Below are 25,316 nucleotides of genomic sequence, written 5' to 3'. Positions count from 1 at the left end.
ACAGGTTTGTCTGCATTGTTAGGGTGTTCTCCACGAACCCATTCTACTTTGTGAATAGGAACTTTTTTTTTTTTTTAAGGTCTATTTTGGTAGGTCTTGTGTGGTTCAGTCACTTAAGCATCTGCCTTCTGATCAGGTCATGATCCTGGGGTCCTGAGATCAAGCACCGTGTTGGGCTTCCTGCTCAGCGGGGAGTCTGCTTCTTCCTCTCTCTCTGCCCCTCCCCTCTGCTTGTGCTCTGTCTCTCCCTCTCAAATAAATAAATACAATCTTTTTTTTAAAAAGTCCATTTTTTTATAACTGCTCAGAGAAGCCCATGTTTAGATGTCATTTTAAAAGGCAATATCATCTGTAAGTTTACCAACATGTTTTCTTAACTTTCCAACTATGATTGACATTATAGTAGAGTTTAAAATTGTATGTCTACCATAGAGTATCCAGTCCTTTGTTGCCTCCTGTTGATTACTTGGTATACTATGAAAAATCCTGTGTCACAGAAATGTCACTATTTATCATAGCTAATCTAGCTGTCTTAGAACTTATTATGATAATTCAAAGTGTTATAAAACCAGAGGCATTAGATTTATTTCTTTATCATTATAAATTTGTAGCAGGGTCCAAAGTTTGTTTGGTTATTTTTCTCCTCCCATTTGGAAGCAAAAGAATATTAGCTCTTGATTGATAAATTCTCAACATGGCTGCATTTTTCTTCATTAAAACAGGACTTTGTTTTATTTGTAAATTTAGAATAAATTTGTAAATTTATAAATTTAGAATATTGATAAATATAAGTATATATTTTAAATTATCACAATTATGGTAAGTGAATATTATATATTAAAATTTCTCAGATTATGTATATTTCTAACATCAAAGCATATAGAAATTATGATAAAACAAATTTAATTTATTTTAATATATTTCAAGCACTTATATGTTGATGTCTCATGGTTTCAAAGGCAAATACGAATTAAGTAGTTAACTTATATTAGGATAAAAAACATATTTTATACCTGCTTGAGACATTATAATGCATTCGTTCTATAAAGAAATGGGACAGGTGGGGCTAATTTTACTTAATTACATAGGTCCTTTGACTCAGGATGCTCACACTTAGCATTTGTAAAAATTATCTAATTATCTTTTTTAAGATTTTATTTATTTATTCATGAGACACAGAGAGAGGAAGAGACATAGGCAGAGGGAGAAGCAGGCTCCCTGGGGGAAGCCTGATGCAGGACTTGATCCTGGACCCCGGGATCACGACCTAGCCAAAGGCAGATGCTCAACCACAGAGCCACCCAGGCACCCCGATAATTCAGATTTTCTAAAAAAACAGTATTAGTACTATTAGAAACACCAACAGAACACACGTATTGTTGATAAGCTGTCGTTAGAGAATGTTTCCTATAACTCTTTTGCATGAATTTTGAAATTCAGAAGCCTTAGATTCAAATTCTGATTTTTTGAACTTGGAGATGTTATTTAGCTTATCTAAATTTATTTTTCCCCTCCTAAATGAGGATAAAATAAAGTTTCACCTTATTCGGTTTTGTAGGCTATCAATGCTATAAAATGAAAAACTTTTTATAAAAAGCATCTGGCACATAATAAGTATAATATATAGTAGCTATAATTGGGTTGTTAACCTAGATAATAGAAAGAAGGAATAAAATGGTACCATCAGTAATCATGGTGAGATGGTGACAACAATCTTAGATTTTTTGTTAAGATATTACATACAGCTTCAACCCTTGATGACTAATCTTGAAATAAGTTCATAACTTTTTATAAATTACTTTTAGCAGTAGGCAAATTATATTTCTCAGAAAAATATATAGAAATGAATACATATTCTGGTATATTTCTATCTAAACTATTATTGGCAAAAATGTTTAACGGAAATAAAAATATTATTTTGTGAAATTAATAATGGTATATAAGGAAAATTGGAAAACTTTGCAATTGTGTTGATATGTAGCAGATTCTTAATCTGAGTGCTCATTATTTCCTAAGGTAATCAAACTGATATATGTCTTATTCTCATTAATGTATCTTCAGAAATGTGAAAATACAGATGATGACTAAGCAGTGTATCTGGGGATAGAAGCAGTGGTCATTATGGGGTTTCAACTTTGGTCTTCCTGAGACTGTTTCCACAGCAACAAGGTGACCCAGATTTTCCAAAATCCTATTACCGTAGTAACAAGAAGTTTGCATGTTGTTGGGATCTCCCTCCACCTTTGTATTTTGTTGTCCTAACAATGCATTTTTCTGGTTAGTTATATCCAAAGTTATACTTGGACTATGAGTTCTTATATAAAATATTCCTCATGAACTATCAACTCTCCCAGAAGGCATCATAACCCAGACACAGTAGATATCTAAAAACAGAAAAAGAATAAAAAAACACTTTTAATCAAAGGAAAGGAAATGCTATATATTCATTGAAATGTATGTAAGTTATTAGCATGCTATCTTCCAACTTAACACAAATACTTTGGAGCATATCAAATAGTTTGTGTTTTAGCAAACATCTAGAATAATTCATTGGTAAGATTTTTGTAACTTTAAGGAGTTGCTATTCTTCATATGCTATTAAATTATAATTAAACTTGAACAATTAGAAAATTACTCATAAGAATACAAAAGTTCAAACCATGTGTTTTATAATATTTCCTTCAGCAAGTTGAGTGAAGATATGCTAAAATAAATAATAGGATTTTTATATACCTGAAAATAATTAATTTTTAATTTCAAACTGTTTCTAGATTATGGATTTGTAGACCATGGGTTAGTACTTTTAAAAATTCTTTTGTTCTATTGAAACTGCCCAAATTGCAATATTATAGGTACTAATTAAATTGGTATAAATGCATTTTAGACTTTTTCATGGTTTTTGATTTTACTACACATAACTTCTGATACAGAATATCTCCATGATCATATACCAAAAAAATTGAATTTATAGATTATTGACTCTTATGATGAAGATACAATAATTTCCATTAGTGTGTGTACCTAATTCCATTATTTATTAACTTATACTATAATTGATTATATCAAGTGGTGTCCTTTAAGGTAACCAACCATCCCTGTTTGCCCTAGACTCCATGAAAGTCCCACCCTAGAAAACTATAATCCCAGGCAAACCAGTGATCTAATTCAACATACAGCCTGCCTCTATATAGGATATAGTCTTCATTACAGTTGTTAATGCTGGTGCATATAGAACTTCGAGCAAATCTGTGTAAAAAAACTTCAATGAGAAAATCTGGGTGTGGACCCTGGCTCTTGTCAATCTGAAGTGCTATGACCAATTCTTTCAACTGTTTGAACTTGCTTTTCTGCTCAGTCATGTTGTTAATGTGCTCTGAGATGGGTTTCAGTTGATGAGAAGATGAAAATTCACTCCAAAATGTTTCATTTTTATTTAGCAAGATAACATCAACAACAGTGACAACTTAGATGAAATGATATGGCTGCAAAGAAGTAGAATGCAGCCTCTTTACAAACAGATACTCTTAAATCTGAAGGCCCATGCAAGAAAGGTTCAGGTTTACACAATTTAAGAATATTAATACATCATTATGCTGTTATGCTTTTATTTATGGGGCCTCCATTACTATTCAGGAAAAAGTGAAGCTAATAATCTCTGAACCTAGTGCACATATTTGAAGGAATCTTAGCAAATATTGTGCTTCTAATATTTCCTGTACAAAATTTAAAGGATTCACTGGCAGGGAGGCTTTAATGTTCATCAAGAGAAGATGCATCCCTGGCTACTGTCCTCCCTCAAGCTCTAAAGCATTTAAAAGTATCAATTTTGTTTTTACCTTGTTATACATTTTGGTAAATTTAAATAAGATTAACCATATTACTCATAGGATTTAAGGCTCTGTGGTGTGGCTAAATTGTAGCCTTATGGTCACTTTTACTATCATGGAGTCATGGGAGCCACAAGTAGCCATAATTTAAAAAGTTCACATTGGTTCATAAAGACTTTTAGTTAAATTTGAAAGAAAAAGAGAGAGAGAGAGAGAGAGAGAGAGAGAGAGAGAGCCTGTAGTAATTTATACAGTAGTAAGGTATCTAGTGTATTGTTAAGAGGGACTGGAAGCTGAGAGGAGATTGGAAAATGGGAAATAACAGACAAGCTGAGCATCAGAAATGCATTAACATCAATCTTTTGATTTTAAGTCCAGACATAACACGTACTTTTGGTTTGCTATTGTGGCAGTTATTTCCAAAGCATCACAAAGATCTCAGCTGTTCCCTCAATTTCCATTTTCTGAAAGTCTGTTTTAAGAACTACTTTTTTTTTCTGATAGTGACATACTTCTGTTGATTTATTTGCTACTGTTGTATTCCCATAAGAAATAGGTATGTCCAATTGTTTACTAATATGCTTTAGTTTATGTTTTGAACAGCATTTCTTTCTGTCAGCTCCTCTTAGTCACTGTGCTTTTGTTGCTGTATTGTTACTACTTGAGCATTTTATTGGCTGCATCTTTTAATCACACATGATCCAGTGTGATTAAATGTACAGGCAAGTCAGCAGCATTGATTTCTGATAGACACATTATGTAATAGGAATTCATTGATGATAGCTTTGGCCTCTTGTTTTATTAATGGCACCCAATATCCTGATTTGACAAGACTGGATGTTATCAAAAAAACAGAAGAATAGTTTTCATACAACTGTCACATCTTTTTATACCAAAGTTTTCACTTTGGTTTGGCAATCCAGCACAGTGCTCAGCCAAGCAAAAGGCAGGATTTTAGGTCAGCCAAGGAAAACACTACAAAGTAGTATTTTGTCTCTAGCAAAATCCAGCAACCCTAGTTTGCTTTAGTTCTAACATGGTGAGATATAGGCAATTTCAGATAGTTTATCTAACAGGTAACAGTAGGTAAGAAATTCCTTCAAAATGATCGTCACATATTAAATGCAAATTTTTTTTTTAAATGCAAATTTTAAAATATATTTCCAAAGTGAAGAGAAAAAAATAAGCACAACAGGAAATTGAACAAACTATTGGGAAAATGAGCAGTGTAATATGTTCTTGTTAAATTTCTCTGTGATTAAATCTACTAAGACTCTTACTTAAAGGGAGCAAAAAGGGGGACAAGAAGATAAACTCCTCTTCTTATATCTTTCCAATTCACCTGATGATGTTGATCGGGAGTACTTAATAACTCAAGGCTTGCCTCATTGCATATTGTCTTTCAACTTTAAGTTTAGTTCAATCTGATAAAAATTGTAATATTTGTATCTTTTTCATTTTGGAACCATAAGTAAAAAGCAATATGGTGTGACATCCATATATTATGACACTATGGTCTGTAGAAAAATATGATACTACTTTTCAAGGAATCTGAAAATTCACTGGCTATATAGTGTCTGCATGTTAAACATTGTTTTGTGTGTGTAGGCAAAATGTTGAATATAAATATAGGCATAGAAAATATTATTATAGATATAAAGATCCACAGTCAATGTAATATGGATTTAATTTTCAAGTTACTAAAGATTTAAATAGGCAAATCAATACATATCAATATTAGGAATTTGAAGAAAAACAAAAAAAATCATTCAACATTGAAAACAAATGGCATTTGTATCTTCTGCAAAGGTCAGCAGCTCATAATTAATCATGTCAAATGGGAAAATGTGGATTTACTGAAACTTATAGTGAAAATATCAGAGCTAAAATGTAAAAGCTATGTTTCCAGTAGCTTTGAGAAATAAAATACTGTCAGGACATTTTGTATGTACATTTCTTATGTGTAGAGAGGAATTGAATTCAGAGGCGATTCAGTCAATGTTTTATCTCTCATATTAAAATAGTATTAAAAAGGTTTTATTGGCTTTTAATCTTTCCTTAAGCAACATTCCATTTTGTGCAGCTTATTTAGTTCTTTACACATGCTACATTACATTATTATCTTATTCAAAAAATAAATACCTCCCTTATCATGTAGCAGCATTGTCCTAGAACATGGCAGCAATATATTTAAATATTCTCCAAGTGTCTGAAATCCCAAGATAAGAAGTGTAGCTTGTTTAATGGTTAGACTTGAATTGACTCTCGTTGAAATTAGATCTGTAATGACAGTGTTAAGCAGCAGGTACTGTTTACAGTATGTCAACATGATACCATAGTGACACCTCCTACAAGGTCTATAGTTTAAAATTGTCATTTTCTTCAGGGTAAACCAGAATTGTATGGCTTTGTAATCCAATCCAGTAAAATGGCTCCTGATAACACACAAAACTTGAAATTCAATTTTTCTACTTCACATTTATTTTTAACAAATTATGCTCTGATTCTTTTTAAGCCTTCCTTTTTCTTTTTTTTAATTTAATTAACTATGGGGAAGGAATATCAATATAAACCTAATAGTAAGAAAAATACTTAATATTTTTAGGAGACCACTTGAAAGGGTCTCCTAAAAACACATTAGCCCTTTGTAAAAAAAAAATCTGAAAAATTCTAGGGTTTCCAGGAAAGATTTTTTTTTTTTTAAAGATTGTATTTATTGATTCATGAGAGATACAGAGAGAGAGGCAAAGAGAGAGAAGTAGGCTCCATGCAGGGAGCTCGACATGGGACTCGATCCTGGGTCTCCAGGATCACGCCCTGGGCCGGAGGCAGGCTCCAAACGGCTGAGCCCCCCGGGTATCTCCCCAGGAAAGATCTTAATTTAATATTAAGGCATTCTTACCTACTATAATTAGATGCCTAATTCAGCATTTCCAAATGCTCACATGTCCATTGGAGGCTAGAGCAGAAGTCTCAACTGCTAGGTTGGAAACAGATACTTGCTAAGGGCTGAGGAACTCATGACACTACTAATCTGGGTTGTAACCCAATTCAGGCAATCAAGATATGATATCCTATTTTGTAAAACCACTTCTAAAATCCAACCTAAATAACTGTTATAATACTCAAATGTGTTAAGTACAGATATATGTATGATTTGCTTATTTTATTTTTTATTGTCCTTTGGTCTACTACTGTATTCAGCAAAATATGACCACTTTTGTCTTTCACAAAATAGTGTTTCATAGCAAACTTTAGAAGCATTGGCAGAAATATTTCTTTCTCTCTCTCTGCATCTTATTACTAGCATCTAAACATATGGACGTATTACTTCTTTTCTTGCTTTTTAAAATTATACCTTCCTATTCAAGCATTTTGGGGAGAATTGTTGAAATATATGGAGGCTTGGTTTATCTTTGTGACCACACTTACTCTGCCATGTAATAATGCACTTATTTCTCTTTCTCTTTTCATACTGGCAGATTGTCAACCCTCACTGTCTTTCTTCATTTTTCTGTCTCATGAAGCATTTCTGTGTTTAAGTTCCTCCCCCTATCCTCTTAAAATCTGAGAATTTAAATTAGCTGATTCCATAATAGTAATGTTTAAGTTAAGAGTAAACACACCCTGAGCAATGGCCTAAGAGCCTTTTCCAAAGACTCTTAGGATTCAGGCTTTTTAATTGTGACTTAGGTGGCTCACAAGTCCTTTTTGCCTTATTTTCTGAATGGTAGACATTTCTAGAAGTCCAACTAGCAAACCACATTTGTTTTTGCCCTGCCCATGTTTTTATAATGTAATAATGGATGATACTAATATTACCTTTTCTTTTTGTTAAAGAGGCAGCACTAAGTCTTCCTCTGGCATAAATATCATCAAGAATTCAGTTAGAACTTAGAAATTATCAACTTCCTTTACTTCACTCTTGAGTTTATGAACAATGATTTATGTTCCTCTCAAGTCAGACTGCCTAAATTAGAATCCTACCTCCGCCATTCACTACCTATATGACCTTGGGCAAGTTATCTAAATTATTTCTCAGATTGGTAATAATTAGAATGGATAATAATAGTACCTATCTCATACTAAAAGTTATAATTGTCTCCATCTAATCTTTGCTGTATCTTGGATCTAATTTAGTTGTTTGAATAAAGTGAGTAAGATGTGTCATAAGATTAAGAGACTGCATGTCCAGATTTTTTCATAATCAAGATTTTTTAATCAATCTAGGCAGTCTATTATGAATTATTTATTAGAATTCCCAGGATGTTTAGAGAGGCAAACAGAGGCCTAGTAGGGTTAAATCTATTGAGCATTGTTCTTTAAGATTAGCTATGAGCCAATCTTAGTCAAAAAAACTAAAAAATAAAGTTATAGAATCATAGAATGATTCAAAATAGAGCACTATAATACAGTGTCCCTCAAGCTGGGTAATAAAAAGAAAAAAATTTATCAGATCAGTAAGAGAATAACCAATAAGAGAGTGCTTTTTTTCATGGATCCCTCTGTGTTATATTCCTGGTTTTAGAAATACCAGCTGCCCTCATTTCAGCAGCTGTGGTAGCCAGAACAGAATTATTGTTTTGTTTGCTTTGCTGCTCTGGTGAGGCTTCAGCATTATAGCTGCAAGATCCACACCAGATGGTCTTAGAGGTGATGTCTTTATCTGTTCTGCTGCTACACTATATCACTCTTACAGAAAAGCCTTAAGTCCTGATTTTTTAAGCCCATATTGAATTATCTACAGACTATCTTCTTATGACAAAGGCCATTCTCCCTTTATTTTAGTTTTAGGGATATAATTTAGCTTAATCACATAGTTTATTAATAGTAATATACATGTCATAACTGAGCAAAGACTTGAGTATAAAAAAGTATGGATAATATACTATATTCATTTCATATAAGTAGCATACTTAATTTTGATTGAGAAATTCCTTGTCATCACCTTGTTAGTAATGTAAAGCATGGTTAAATTTAGATAGATTGAACAATGAAAGAACTGGCAAGTCTTTAGAAGTATTATTTTTCAATGAATGACTCATGAAATCCTGAATCATAATGTCACATTCTTTCATATTATTATCTTTTTGGGTTAAGTTTATAATGAATAGTTAGGGCTTCAGTGAAATTTCTGTTCTCTAATCTTTATTTTTATTGTTTTTTTATTTGAGTACAATTGACACACAATGTTACATTAGTTTCAGGTGTACAACATAACGATTTGACAAATTTATACATTACCACAAATCTAGCTACCATCTGTTATCATACATCACTATTATAATATCACTGACTACATTCCTTGTTCTGTGACTTTCATTCTTGTGACTTATTCATTCCATAACTGGAAGCACATAACTTCCACTTCCCTTCACCTATATTGCCCATTCTTCCACCTACTTCCCCTCTGGCAACTGTCATTTTGTTCTGTATATTTTGGGTTTGATTCTGCTTTTTGTTTGCTTATTTGCTTATTTGTTTTGTTTTGTTTTTAGATTCCATATATGAATGAAACCATATGGTTTTCAGTCAGACTTATTGTACTTAGCATAATACACTCTAGGTGCACCTGTGTTGTCTCAAATGGTACGATCTCATCCTTTTTATAACTGTGTAATATTCCATTAATATCACATCTTCCTTATCTATTTGTCTAATGATGTACACTTAGGTTGCTTCCATATTTTGACTATTATAATTGGTGGTACAATTAACATAGGGGTGCCTACATATTTTCAGATTAGTGTTTTCACTTCCTTTGGGCAAATAGCCAATAGTGGAATTTGGGGGTCATATGGTGTTTCTATTTTTAGTTTTTTGAGGGACATCCATACTGTTTTCCATAGGAGCTCTGCCAATTTGTAATCCCACCAACAGCAATGTGAGAGTTCCTTTTCCTTCAGATCCTCGAAAATACTTGTAATTTCTTGTCTTTTTTTTATTTTATCTCTCCTGACAGGTGTGACACAATATTTTATTGTGGTTTTGATTTGCATTTACCTGGCAATTAGTGATGTTGAGCATCTTGTTCTCTAATCTCTAAATTTTTTAAATTATTTTTTTTAATTTAAATTCAATTTGCCAACATATAGTGTAATACCCAGTGCTCATCCCATCAAGTGCCCTCCTTAGTCCCCATCACTCAGCTACCCCATCCCCCCATCCACCTCCTCTTCTGCAACCCTTTGTTTCCCAGAGTTTGGAGTCTCTAATGGTTTGTTTCCCTCTCAGTTTTCCCACTCAGTTTCTCTCCTTTCCCTTATGATTGCTTTCATTATTTCTTATATTCCACATATAAGTGAAACGATATGATGATTGTCCTTCTCTATTTCACTCAGCATAATACCCTCCATTTCCATCCACGTCAAAGCCAAAGGAGGTGATTTGTTCTTTCTGATAGCCCAGTAATATTTCATTGTGTATATAGCCCACATCTTTTTTATTCATTCATCTGTCGAAAGACATCATGGCTCCTTCCACAGTTTGACTATTGTGGACATTGCTGTTATAAACATTGGGGTGCAGGTGTCCCAGGATTTCACTACATCAGTATCTTTGGGGAAAATACCCAGTAGTGCAATTGCTGGATCATAGGGTAGCTCTATTTTTAATTTCTTGAGGAACCTCCACACTGGTTTCCAGAGTGGCTGTACCAGTTTGCATTCCCACTAACCATGCAAGAAGGTTCCCCTTTCTCTACATTCTCTAATCTTTAAATTGAAAATTCTTTTATTTAATGAAATATTATTGAGCAATTAATCTTTGTGAAATTGTTTTCTGGGTGTTGTTGGTACAAACACAAAAAACATCACCCTTTTCATCCTGATATCCTATTCCTAAATATCTCACAGTGAAAGAGTTGGGGTAAATTCTCTAATTGTTGGAGTGGAGCTTCAGGGGTGGTTGTTATAAACAGCTAAGGTCATATAAAGGAGGAAGTAACTCTATTGGCTTAGACAAAAAAAAAAAAAAAACAGAGGAATGCAGTGAGGAATTGATATTGATATTTGACCATGATAAAGTACTTGACCACTGGTTTACCAGGTGGATTAGCACTGGAAGAGAATTCCAGGAAACTGATATAGTAAATTCATGCTCTACTGATCTTGTGAAGAGGACATCTTTTCACACTAGCACTATTATTAACCATCTGCTATCTTCTATATGAACAGGAAAATTCCATGGACAACAAATTCCTTAGTTGGAAATGTTTTTTAGCTTGGATTTCTCTTCATGAGTGATAACCTTCTAGGATTTGGCTGTAGGAGATGAATGCTTCAATTCTTATAAATTTGAATGAGACCAAATTTTGCCAACATTTCACATTTTGGCAAGAATAGTTAGGGATTGTTGACCAAAGGGTGGAGATATGTGTGGTTTTTAAAGTTGTTTTTCATCACGATTCCCAAGGTTTATGAAGACATTTTAGGCCATTAAGTATTAGAATACTAACTATTGACATAACTTATTGACTGAAATAAAGCTTTTGACTTTATTGTCTTTTGCTTACCTTAGAACACAAGTTCCATTTCTAATTTTTCCATTATCTTGTTCAGTGATTAGATTCAAATGTAAATAACACTTGTTCTATTTTGTAAAGTTTCACTTTATTGAAGAATACCTTTTGGAAAATTTCCTTCCTCATTTTGCTCATGTGGCATAAGTATCTTGAACAGGGATCATAAATGCACATAACTTCAGAGAACAGGCAGGTGATGTAAATATATGAAGTTACCTAAGACAATAGGAGTCATGGGGAAGGGGCTGGTTCTCTTCCTGTTAGGATGTGAGCTTCTGAGTGCAGGGATTCTTTGCCTGTTTTTTCCACCAATAAATCTCAAGTGCCTGTTGCAGGGACTAAATACATATTAGGTGGTCAGTAAATACTTATTGAATGGACAAATGTGTTGAAATTTGTTATACTAGGGAAAATAAGCAACACACCTAAAAACATTCCTTCCTAACAACAGCAGCAACAACAACAACAAAAGATGTTGTGCCAACCTGTTTTGTAACCCTGTTATTATGAGCTAAGTCTCTTCTAGGAGACTTTTCTGTAAATTTCCATGAAGGAATATACTTGCTCTGCCTTCTCAATGATTTCCAGATATATTCACTCTGTGAATATTAACATAATGAGAAATGCATGTTGGTTTCAATATCTGTAGCAAAGCCTCTCTCTTGAATTAGAGACTATTTATGAATACTGTTCTGAATATTGCCACATCCTAGAGCATTGTTTTAAACAGAATTCCTCAAAATGATATCATTCCTGGACTTCATGAGAACAAATCAATATGTCAACAATGATAATATTTGAATGGTAACCCAATTAAATGGATAGATTATTTTCAGTCTTCAAATCAACTTCTAAAATATTCTTTTATTTTTACTATGTGAAATGTTCATCCTGTATTTCAATGAAATGTGTGTTGACAATGGATCCCAATGAAAAGACAGTGATTCCTGCATTTCAGTGAAGTGAGTAGTTCTTCTAAGAGAAACTTTTTTCTGTTCCTTGAATCTGTAAGCACAGCTTAAGCTGTATCTCACCACATAGAAAGAAGCTGGACTTGGTTTGTCTGTCATCCGTATTTTATTTTTTTTTAGTTTAAATAATGTAGGATCATAGCACAGAAACAGGAAGTTAATCATATGCATTTTTAATCCCCTTCCTTCAATTCATACTGTATATATTCTTTTTGTGCCTATACCCTAATGGATAAAAATGCCTCCAGTCACCACTCATTCATTTCTTTTTCTTTCTTCCTTCCTTTCTTCATTCTTTCCTGCCTTCTTTTCACATTACCTTCATATAACCAGCTGTTGATTGCTGATACATGGAAGGATAGTCTAGCAGACAGTGTGTAAGCCCTGCCTTCTCATCTTAGCAAGTTGTGGAGGTTACTACTACTTCTTTTGACAGGCTCCACATTCAGTATTCTTCTGTCTAAGGACTTTCTCTAGACTCAGCAATGTGTTCAGCCAATAATGAGGTTGGAAAGCTCAGAACCACAGAATAATCCTCATTAAGTAATGAGGTATGGGAGTTGGTAGACAAACACCCCACCCAGCCTTCTTGCTCTTCACCAGGAGAGCTCTGAGGTGTGTTCTACGGAGTCTGTCAGAGAGATCCAAGTGGCAAGAGGTCAGGCTTCTCACAGTGATGACCTGCTCATTAGTGCTTCTTTACTGGCTTTTTTCCCCATCCCTAGTCCCCATTCTTACTTCCTTCAATATGATTCCTGGCCCCTTGCACTCAGATTAACTATGTGTATCAGAAACTATTTTGGGAAAGATTCAAACTAGGAAAACTACCATCCTAGCTGAGGTCTCTCTGCTTCTTCCATTCCTTTGTAGGGCTAAAGACTAGTTCCCTTGAGTCATAGAGACTTTCCCATGAGATTCCTACATCCTCATCTGTCTAGCCAGTCACACTTAGGGACCTGAAACCAGGAAGGGACACATAGCTATTCTCTGCTCTGAATATCCAACTACTTGGGATTTAGTGTGAGAGTGAACAGGCCAGTCCTCTCCGTGTGGAACCCATGGAAGTGTCTGTTGCTCAGCCCAAGAAAACTCTTCTTTTTGTTTGCCAGGACAGGGGGAGCTGAAGGGAACATGGGAAGAATTCCCTTTCTCAGAGATATCTCCTAAAATATATTTTCCTTATTGCTGTTATTGAAGTTCTATTAAACATTTAGGATTTTGGAAAATAGAGACAGAAGACTGACCTTTCCTCTCTCTTAGTTCCTTTCCCTTTCCCTCTCTCTTTCTCTTTCTCTCTCTTTTTGTTGTCCTACTTCATCATATTTCTCCCAGGACCAATAATTTATCTATCTATCGATTGATTGACCAGTCATATTCCTACTACAGAGTACATCAGTCATGCTACAATGTTGGCATACTAATGTTAAAGAGGAGAGAGTCGAATCTCTGGAACAACTGCTATGGTGACCCATGCTTTCCATAATTAAGGAATGGCAAGATTGTCTTTCTGAAAATCTGATTGGCACCACAGTTATTTATAAGCCCTGCATACATACAGAATGTTTATAGCTAGTGGTATGTGTATCTATGTATGTGCTATGTTAAAAGCTAACTTAGTTGGAATTGCTTTTATAATTTGAGGCACATTTTGGTAATAAATATAAAGCATGTTTCCAATAACCTATGAAATTTCACTTTATTTGGAAGATTTCCTTTATTTTATGTATTTCTTTTTTTTTCTACTTTTTGCTTTGATTTGATGAAGATCCCAAATAAAAATTATACTGTCCTTTCAGTGTTTCTTTTGTCCTTTTTTCAACCTTCATGTTTAATTCCTTTATCACTTAACAATGAACTTAAAATACTAATCTCTCTCTCACATGTTGCTGTGAAGAATGTATGGATGTCTAGACCTTGCAGTCTGTTTTAGGACACTGCACTTTTCTCATAGTAAGAAGGAAACTGATGACATCTGGGGTCTTACATGTTTATGCTGATAAAGTGAGGGAGTAATCCGGCCAACACATGCTCTAGGCATTTACTGAATACTCAGCTACCTACATGGTTTAATGTAATGAGATATATCTTTCCTATATACCTATTTAGGCGCTAAAGAGGATGCTTATAATGCAAACTCAGGATGGCTGGATGGTTTAAGAACACTGAAAAAAATAGAATTCATTTGCAAGGTAGATGATGAAATGGATATAATAGAGCTTTGAAAAGGCCTATGAGAATGTTGAATTTAGAAAAATGAGAACAAGTGAGGGAGGAGAAGAGGGTGAGAGAGAATCTCAAGCAGTCTCCATGTCCAATGCAGAGCCCATGTAGGGCTCATCTCATGGCCTTGAGATCATAAGCTGAACCAAAATCGAGTCAAGCACTTAACTAAGCCATCCGGGTGCCTCTGGGGGTATTTTTAATGTCAGGGATAATATTAGAAAAATGAATGCCATCTTCAACAAAACTAAGTTGGACAATATTCTTTTTTCAATTCAGATTTGGAAAAGAGGGTTTTTAAAAATAAGATTGTGAATATGGTTCTGTGTAATGCATTACACGTAGAACAATAGTCTTGTTATATATGTATTATTTTTTTAACTTTGGGACTGGGGGAGCTTTTTTCTTTAAATATTATCTGTCTAATAGAAAAACAGCTCATCTTTTACAATTCTTTTTCAGAGACAAGTAGTTCTTGAGTTAATGTCACCATTGTATGTTTCCATAGTCTAAACATATGCTATTAATGGCTCCTAAGCCTTGGGACATTTAATTTTACTAAAATATGGTATAAAACAAATGAGCTTTGTTAATATGATATAAAAGTTGGAATCTCCAGAATTATATTTTAACTAATTACCTTTGTAAGATTATACTATTTACCTCAAATTGGGCTATAAGGATTTCTTTTACTTTTTCATGGCAATATATCAATAATTAATTGATATAATATTTAAATAGTAATATCAAAATATTTAAATAGTAATATCTCTTGTCAGCTTAACAACCTTAAGTAACTCTTGAGAGAATTTTCTTTCTACTTAACGATTGCTATGTACATTTTCTAATTTTAGCCATGAATCTTTATAATTTAACGTCAACACCTCACAAGGGCTATTAAGACACTTTGAAAACTTCCATATTACTTAAAATGATGTTAGAAAAATCAACATGCAAAAATGATGTTTAAAAATGTCATCCAGGCAAACTGCCTATCCCAAACTGTGCCAATTCCATAATAATATGGAATTGTTTTCTTGCTCTCCTCTGTTTGTTTTGTTTTAATAAGGAAAACAAATATTAGGCCACACAAGAGTTTACCTTTTATTCTGAGAAAAACACTCCCCAAATCTTAAACTGAAGTTAATAGCTTAAAAAAATCACATAGTACAATTGAACAGTTTACGTGTAATATGGATTGATTTCAACACAGTTTTGACTTTGGCATAAAATATCTCTGAATATGTGAGATCAAACACTAGCATACTACACCCCCCCCACCCCATTTTTATTTAGAGATGCATTGTTGTTGGCCAGCACTGCAGTGTAAGCAGAAAAGAAGTGCTGTATGTGAACATATATATTTTTGTGCTGTTTCTACTTTGAGTGTTTAATGAAAAGTCTAACACAGCATTTTTTTTAATGGATATTTTATCTTTTTATTTTTTTAACCTGAAAGACTGCAAATGACTTATTTTCAATGGGGAGATTATTATAAACTAAACATTCGAGTGGTAGGAGGCATAGTTTGGTGACTATGTTTGAGCTCTCATTTCTTTGTTTTAAAGCACTGCTTATGAAACTGTCTAGACCTTTTGTGAATGGAGAGGTTAGAGATGAAATATGGGGACTGCATTAGAATTAGATGATTTCATTATTCCTTTCAAGATCAAAAACCAGGCCCACTGCTTGGTAAAAGACTGGAATGATCTGTGCCTTTATCTCTTGCTCTATTGTGTTCAGGTGCAAAAATGTATCATTTCACCTCAGAATGATCCAAAAATTAAATAATTGACAATCTTCACCATGAAAATACAAGGACTAAACAGCTGCAATACTTATACCTGGAAGGACAAAAACAAATGGTGATTGTCAGCATTAAAAGGGAAAGGGATTTTTGTTTAAAAACTTTAATCCTTTTTATCATTCTAATTTTGGAACAGTAATCTCAGAATACACAAATTTTAATTCCTCTCTCTGTGTGTAAGGTATTTAGTACACTTCTTCAGGTTTATGCCATGTAATTAAAATATGTAACCATTATGTCTGGTTTAAATTTGATTAATACAATGTGATTTTGGCAAAGGAAAAGAATATGTCCTTTAATTGTTTGAATAAATATAAAGCATGCTGTTGAATTCCAGTTGTAACAGATCTAAACAGTGCATTTTTTTGTTTGTTGGTTTATGTCTTTTAGCATCTCCGTCAATTAAACTCTTGGTGGATGACCCTATAGTTGTAAATCCTGGAGAGGCCATAACATTAGTGTGTGTTACAACAGGAGGAGAGCCTGCACCCACTCTCACTTGGGTCAGGTCCTTTGGGACTCTGCCTGAAAAGACTGTTTTGAATGGAGGAACGTTGACCATACCTGCCATCACCTCAGAAGATGCTGGTACTTACAGCTGCATTGCCAATAACAATGTAGGAAACCCTGCAAAAAAGTCCACCAACATCATTGTGAGAGGTAAGTTGGCCTAGAGAATGTTACCAAAAAAATTTCTGGATAAACCAGGTTATTGCAAAGCAAATAATGTTTGATATAAAAACATTTCCTCAAATATTGCATGCATGTGTAACAAACATAGAAAATTCTTTATAATTGATGAATGATATCTAATTATAAATGGAAACTAAAATTTCTGAATCTTAATAACCATACTTTATATTTGCATTGGATAGTTTTCATAACACATTCTTAATGATACTATGAAACTATTCCATTGAATACTTTTTATATGTTCTTAGTAAAAGAAATCATTAAAATGCAAATGTGGCATAGAGCATTAAACATTATTATACAGATTGTGTATTAGTTCAGGAATTTAGCAAATGTATCAATTTAATGTTTAATAAACATTTATTGAGTCTCTATTACAAGCAGAGCTCTAAATTGTGGGATTATATAGAGATCTATAAAACATTACTTGTACTCAAGGATTATACTGCAAAATAAAATATCTCAATTAACAGCCCTATAATACAGTGTTCAGGAGGTAAGCAAAAACTATAGACATGAAACTATAGACATGAAAAAAATTACAGTAACTTCTGGCTGAAGTTATTAGGGAATATCTAATATCATTTTCATAAGGTTCTATAGGCTGGGTAGATTTTTAACTGACTGAGATTAGGGAAAGACATGGAAAAGTCAGAGATCATGAAAGACAAAGTATATCTGAGGTATTGGCATAAAATATGGGTCACTAAATCAATAGTGGCACTGAAGTACTAGTGTGGATGCTGCCCACTGGTGGGCTGGTACTACGTGGAAGAAATGTTATCCCTCCAGTTTGGAGGATGTAAAGTTATGGTGCAAGGAGGTTGTATTCTTTATGTCTCACTTCACCTGGCTGGTCCTGGGTTGGGAGTGGGGGATGGACACCAATGGCTCTAAATTAAAATAGATATCCATTCTGCCCAAGAGGACACTTCTCATAGGCAAATAAATGGAAGTTTTTTTGTGATGAAGGATTATAATGGAAACAAAACATAATGAATGTATTGAAATTATCATTTGTGATTTTGTGAACATGAATTATGCTGGTTTTTTTGCCTGTTCTTATCCAAACTCTTAGAAATATGCTACTTAACCAAAAATATGCTCTAATCAAAAAATTGCAAGGTGTTAGATATAAATCAAGACACTTGGAAAAATGCTCTCTATCTGCTGCAAAACTGTAGGCCATACAATATTTAGTAGTTGCAAGATATACCATTATTTTATGTATCACTACAAAGTAAAACATAATGCCAATTAAACTACCATAGTGTTTTCTTATGAGATAGAATCTTATTGAAAGAAGTCTTTCAGATCTGTTTATGCGTAGGTTTTCTTTTAAGCCATATATCACCCATTAGTAGATATAAAAAGGAAAATAAAGAAAAATAAATTGCTTATTTTTCAAACTCCACACTTAGAACCAATCCAACTGCTTTAATCTCAGTCTTAAATGACTATGATTTTCTACGCAACATCTTTTTTTCTCATTAAGAACATTTACAATTCAGAATTACAGAGAAATACCGTCTCTGATTTTCTCCCAAGGTAGACCACCACTGCTGTGCCCTGTTGAGAGCAACCGTAAAAGGATATTGAATGTGAGGTACATTCTGATTTTATGTGAGTGTAATAAGGATTTTGAAACCAATGAAATGTGATCTCTATCTCAGTTGTTTAATTTTAAAATTTTCTACTGGACAACTACTTATATTCTAATGAATTAGCAAATTTGTAAGGGATACATGAAGGTAACTACAAAGAGCAGTGTTCCTACCCTCAAATCCCTACCTTCAAAGGGTTTTACAATTCTGTAAGGAAGATAAGAACACAAAGGAATAATATATGGTAATAAATGAAAAGACATGGTCCCTGAATGGACGTATATTAACTTTTCTAACTTAGATATCAGTATTGGTAAAATGCAACTGCTGTAAGCCTTGTCTCAGTGACTAATCAGATTCTGTTCCTGAGCTACCACAATTTTCAAGAAAAAAAAAACAAAACAAAAAACAAAACTGTACAAATCACCATGTTTATTATTTCTGATTTTTATCTGTTCCCCTTTATACACATACTTTCCCAAATAGCCATGAAATAGTGCTACCAAATCTTGCAACAAAAAATGTGAGATTGATTAAAGCATTGCAAGACTATTTTTAAGACTCATGGCTGCAATGAAGGACCTTTCATCCCATTATTTTATCAAAGATAGGAACTCACTAGAGAAAAATAATGCCATTAGAACAGAGGATCATCTGCAACTACATTGAATTCCTACAAAATTGGCAGAATCTCTAGCATAAAATGTCTGTGTTGCTCAGGCACCCTCCAGAAGGGACTGACCATCCACAGCCCATACATACTCAGGAAGTGATCTGATCTTCCCTGTTCCATCTAGTAGGTTTCATCCAAGTTCTTACAAAGGACAGTTTCCAACTTTGACAGGAATGGTCTAAAATAAATAGAGCCTAAAAATGTATTTCCCCAATTTATAATTTATTTTTAGGCCTTTAATTTATCTGAAGTATACATTTGCATCACCATATAATATTACCAGCGAGACCTCTCTGCAGTGGCATCCACATCATTCATAAAATCAAGTTTGTATAAAATCCTACTGAATATAGAAATAGCCTTGGTTAATGAGTCCTAGATTGCATGTGGGGAGAGAAATGGCTACAGTAATGTGAGACATCTGATATATGCCACAAAGACCAAGAAATTCAGCTAAAGAAAATGGTTTTCTTTTTATTGTATCAAAAAAATTGTTTTCAAGTCTTCTGAATTTGTAGACCTCTACAGTGTCTCAGATTAACTGTGTCACAGATACAGTAAAACTAGAGTTCTCCATTTATTTTCCCCCTATTTTATTCTGTTTTCTGGGCAAGCACAGGGATATTTTGTACACAGAATTCCCATTACCACTGGAGAATATTCATGTACAAAAAAATACAAGCATAGGGTGCAGACAGGAGTAAAACTCTAGAAACATTTCTGAACTTGTCTTTTGATATTTTTTAATAGGAAATACTTTAAATAATGTAGACAATACTTCAAGTAGAATGCAGGCTCAAAACATCTCATATGTTTTAATATTGTGTTAGATATTTATAAATATAGCTGCTATGTCTTTTCTTATGATTCTTTAAGAAATTGTAGTGATTGAGCCATATTTCTCCCAAGTCAGGAGAGAAGCAGGGTGGCTTGGACTTGGTGCTCTCCAAACTCCTGTTCAGTATGTCATTTTCACATTTCTCATTTGTTATGAATTAAACCACTGTGCTGAACAAACATGGTTCATAACCTGACGAAGATATTATTGTATTTTAGTTTCCTGTGGTCTTTTTAAATTTTATTCAGTGGTGTGATCATCCCCTGTTTCCAGAAGAAAAGTCAGGCATACCCCATGACGCTATGCTCATTATTAGAAATAGAGAATCTTACAATGTATTCAAATCACAAACACAAATTTAGTTCAGTGTTTTCAGATGCATGATCCAAGATAGTAGAAAAACTCCAAACTTAATGCAAAAATTTCTCTCCTGCCTGGCTTGGGTCCACATGGGGCTGGGGACCTGCAATGGGAAAGCAAGAAAGAGAAGGTGGTATGGTTAGCTTCTTCCCCTTTGTCTGTCTGTCCTCCACCTCCTTGACAATGCATTCCAGCCCTGACCTGATTGCCAGGTTCTGAAGTCCCTGGCTTCGGATGGGGTAGAGAAGTCTTCTCTATGTAAAATATCTTTCTTTTTTATATGGCACAATAATGTACTCTTGGGAGATTACTCTGTCTAGATCTACGTGGATCAAGGACTGAGCTCTAGTGATGGGATTTCCCAGGAGTCCCTTAAAAATACCACATTCTCTGAGCGCAAGCTCTTGTGAAGTATCCTTTCCTCTTTTTTGCTCAAGGCTTCTCTTTCCTCCAAGCATCCAACTAAACAGAGCCCAAGATAGGCCTGTACCACTTCTCCCTCCCTGTGACGCACATCTGTTTAGCTTACCAGTAAACTCTGTGAGAGCCCACAAATTCCAGTTTAGCCACCTCTTTCCTATTGCCACATGGGTTTTGGCTACCTCAGATAGATCAGGTACCTTTTCAGAGAGAATATTTCAGAGCTCTGACTGGTCTTATGAAAAGCTCCTCAGTAAGATTGAGATTCTCCTTCTGCCACCATTGTCCACATTGGCTCTGTCTTCAAACTATACTCTGCATCTGGTCATGTCTCGTCAAGTTCACTGTTACCACATTTAAATAAACTATAAATATATCTCCTGTGGTTGATTAAAATAGTCTTTTCATTCAACTTTCTGTTCTGGCTCCACTTTTAGAAGCCCCTCCTTTATCCACTTAGATAAGGTAGACTAGGCTGTTAACAAACAGACCTATAGCTGTAATCACTTTAAACAAGAACACTTGAGATTTTTCTCATGAAAGAGTCCAGGTGTTTCCTAGTTGATAAGGCTAGTGATGGTGATGTATATATGACTGGTGTGTATAGAGGTGAAGAGCCTGCTCCATGCAGTCATTCAGATACCTAGATTGATGATGTTTCTGTCCTCATGGAAAAGCCAGAGTAATTGGAATTATCCTTCTGACAAAAACTCCAGTGGATTTCATCTCACCTAAAATGGAATTCAGATTCCTCATCATCATTTCATATCCCTCTCTTCTTTACCTACTATACTTCAGACACATTCTTTTTCTTTTCCCACATAGGACTTAAATATTCGCTGTTCTTTTGGCCTAGAATGTTAATTTTTAAATACCACCTTCTGGAAAGTGACTTGGGCTAATAACCCACCCCTAGTTCCCTTGCATGATTTGTTGTTCCTTCTTATCACATAACTACCTAGAGTTATTTTATATGTATTTCCTTATTTATAGTCTCTCTCTTTTATGGGGACAGTGGGGACAAAAAATTTATCCATTGTCCTATTCAGTGATGTATCTCTAGAACTTAGAAAACTACTCAACGTATAGTAGATGCTCAATAAATATATGTTGAGTAAATGGATCTCTTTTATAAGTTTACTGGCTTAAACATTTCTTACAGATATCTATCTCCCTTTGAAATTCTAATTATGTACTAAATGACATTAAGGTAAATTAGGAAACTTTATATACATATTAAATCATATGAAACATCTGTGTGATGTTTGAAAGGCATCATTGTTGTGATTATTTATTGCTGTGTAATAGGCCACCCCGAAAGAGTAGCTTAAAATAGTGCTGTCATTTGTTTTGCTCACAAATCTGGGGGTTGAGAGGCTCAGCTAAAAAATTAATGGTCTCAAATGATTGCACTCAGTAGCTTGGGCTGGAATCATCTTCAAGGCTTCTCATTTAGATATCTGTTGCTAAACTAAAAAGTTTGAACAGCTGAATTCTTTAGGTCAATCTCTGTCTCTGTCATTCACTCTTAGTAGACCCTTTACAGTTTCTCCACATGTCATACTTACAGTAGCCAGACTTCTACTGGATCACAGGGCAAAGATCCCAAGAGCTGTGCGGATTTTTTTTTTTTTAACCTGGGCTCTCAAGTCATGCAGTGTCATATGTGCATTCTATTCAAGGAAGTGATAAAGCCTGGCCTGTTTACAGAAGGGGATAAAGAGGAGGAATGTCAAATAATCTACAGGCGTGTTTTGTAAAAGGCAGCATGATATGTGGTGTACTCTATAAATCATATTCTTCACCTCATGTTCCCATGCTGCCTCAAGCTCACTCATGCCTCTTATTTTGTTCCCATTTTCTCCTTAATTTCATCAGCCCCTCTCTTGAACCCCTGGCCTCTGCTAAGTGACATTGTAAACAATTTTTTTTTAAATTTTAGAAATATTCCAGCCTATTTTTGTTGGCTATGATCTCAGATTTCTAATAAGGAGAGAGAGAAAAAGTTGTCAATATTGAAATAGATTTAACCTTTATGGAGGAAGTCAATATGTATTCAGTGAGGCATACATTTACAGTTCCCTAACTGCACAGAAATATTCTGTAACCTCCAGGAACATCATAACCCTCTGTTCTGAAAAGTGTTGATTTACCTAACTCTAATGTATCCATGTGAAATAACTAAGTTCTCACTAATAATCTGAAGTGTGATATTAAATATGTTTGTTCAGAACTCACTTAGTGGAAATACATCAAATATTAGCACACCTAACATTTCAAAATGATCTTTAGGCTTATTACAAAAAAAAATTATAATTCTAAAATTCTGTGAGAATAAAAATGTGAACAGTTGAGTGTATCAGTTCCACTTAGATAATAGTAATAGTAATAGTTATTATTGATTGAACACTTAACTATGTACCAGGTTACTGGAGAGACTGTGTACATTAACTTTTTAATCATTCCAAAATATTTATGAGGTAAAAAATATCATTATTCCCATTTTTTTGAAAAAAATATAAGTGAAGAGGGAGCAGTTAAGTAACTTCCCCCAGACAAGCCTTATTTCAGCAGCAAAGCTGAGATTCAAAATCCACACAGTATGATTCCAGGGCCACTATCTTAACCAAGGTACCATAGTGCCTTACAAAATTTAGCCAATTTTTTAAAAAATGTATAATCCACTCCTCATCCCCCAAATTGAACTAATGTCCTTTATTATTTCCTTTATTCTTGCCTTGCTAGAGACTTACTAGGGATTATTTCTTAAATATATACCCATTTTTGATTGGAGGAAGTTCTGTTTTTGTTACTCAGCACTTTTTTCTGTGGTAATGGTAGGCATACTTCAAGTTCTAACCAAGTGAGTGTTTATAGTTTATGATTTTCTAAATAATATTGCATTGTGAAGGACTTAGCATGACTTACCAGCTGTCTTACAAATTAATGTACAGGAATTTTAAGAATTTCTATTATTTAGAAGAGACCAATTGAATCACAGAAGACAAAGACACAAAACAATTGCACTAATAAAGCATGGAATACAAACAAGGAAACAAATAAGTAACCTATACTTTAAAAAGTATGTTCATTGTTTTTGCCAGAAGGCATCTATCTCAAGCTATTGATGAGAAAGTCGGTCAGAACTGATAATTTTCCATAAATAACTGTTTAAATTTAGCTTTCAGTGTTTCTAAAAGTAAATTATTTGTGAATTTCCAATAACAAGGTCATTGCACTTCCCAAGCATTTAGATTAATCAAATTAAATTTCCATTTATCACATTTTCTTTGATGATCTGTCATTAATAAAAACTACAATGATAATAGCTGAAGTTGTAGAAAACCAATCTTTAACATTTTCCAAGAGCAAAGCTGTCTGCTGTGTGCAGGTGTCCCAATTATTCATGTAGATTAAATGCTTTATTTCTGTTTTCCCAATTTAATATTCTGTAGTAATTACATCTCCCCCAAACACCAGAGAGAATTTTATTATATTATGTTTTATAGCTCTGAAATGGTTTCATTATTATTTTTTAAGAAATTAATCTGGGCTATACAAAATATGAAAATTATCAAATTCAGTAGTTCTCATCTAAATATAGATAGCTCAGTTTCTTTTCATAAATAGGATATATCTAACTTATCTTTCTTCACTGAAATAATATATGAGGAATTATAAAATATAATTTCAAGTAAGAGAAGTTTGTATAGATATTGCCTATTCTTCTTATTATTTTTAAAGATTTTATTTATTTGAGAGAGAGAAGGGGCAGAGACAGAGAGAGTGAGAAAGAGAGAACACAAGAGTAGGGGAGGGGCAGTGGGACAAGCTGACTCCCTGCTGAGTACAAAGCCTTCCTCAGGGCTAGATCCCAAGACCCTGGGGTCATGATCTAAGCCAAAGTCAGACTTTGATTCAGTCATCCAAGCATCTGCTTACTCTTATTACTATGTTTACATCATGATGTATAGACAGCTTAGTTATACATGTTTATTTTATTAAAGCTTATATCATCCTCCTTGGTAGATGGTCTCTCGTGTTTACTCTAGTCAAAGAGAGATGCGCCAGTTTGTAGTAGTGCTTTAAAAGGCAATACTTGCTAATATCCAGAAAATAAGAGTCTTATTCAAATAACATTATTTTAAAAATTATTTAATCAGTTTCTTTGAAGGTGTTTTATGTATTTTGTTTGTTTTTGTTTTTGTTTTTTAGTTTTTGGTTTTGTTTTGTATACCCTATAGTTGTAAAATGGAGCCAAAACAATGATATTAATTTGAAAACATCTAATTCAGACGTTTTTGTCCTATTATTTTTAACTATTTAATTTATTGAAATTTAATTTAGTTAATATATTCTGTATTATTAGTTTCAGGGGTAG

General features: G+C 33.9%; 1 protein-coding gene across 3 annotated transcripts in view; it reads left to right on the top strand.

The window, feature by feature from the left end:
* MDGA2 (MAM domain containing glycosylphosphatidylinositol anchor 2) overlaps nucleotides 1-25,316 on the top strand; it is a 768,370-nt gene that overhangs the window by 512,234 nt on the left and 230,820 nt on the right. For all 3 annotated transcript variants that reach the window (XM_026000757.2, XM_072761491.1, XM_072761490.1), the window contains one exon: nucleotides 16,738-17,007. In XM_026000757.2, the coding sequence (XP_025856542.1) occupies nucleotides 16,738-17,007 (270 nt within the window). The remainder of the gene's footprint in view (nucleotides 1-16,737; nucleotides 17,008-25,316) is intronic.

This window comes from Vulpes vulpes, chromosome 6 (assembly GCF_048418805.1).
Source record: "Vulpes vulpes isolate BD-2025 chromosome 6, VulVul3, whole genome shotgun sequence".
Lineage (NCBI taxonomy): Eukaryota > Metazoa > Chordata > Mammalia > Carnivora > Canidae > Vulpes > Vulpes vulpes.
Note: the sequence above shows the minus strand (reverse complement) of the source record. Positions and strands in the feature narration are given on the sequence as shown.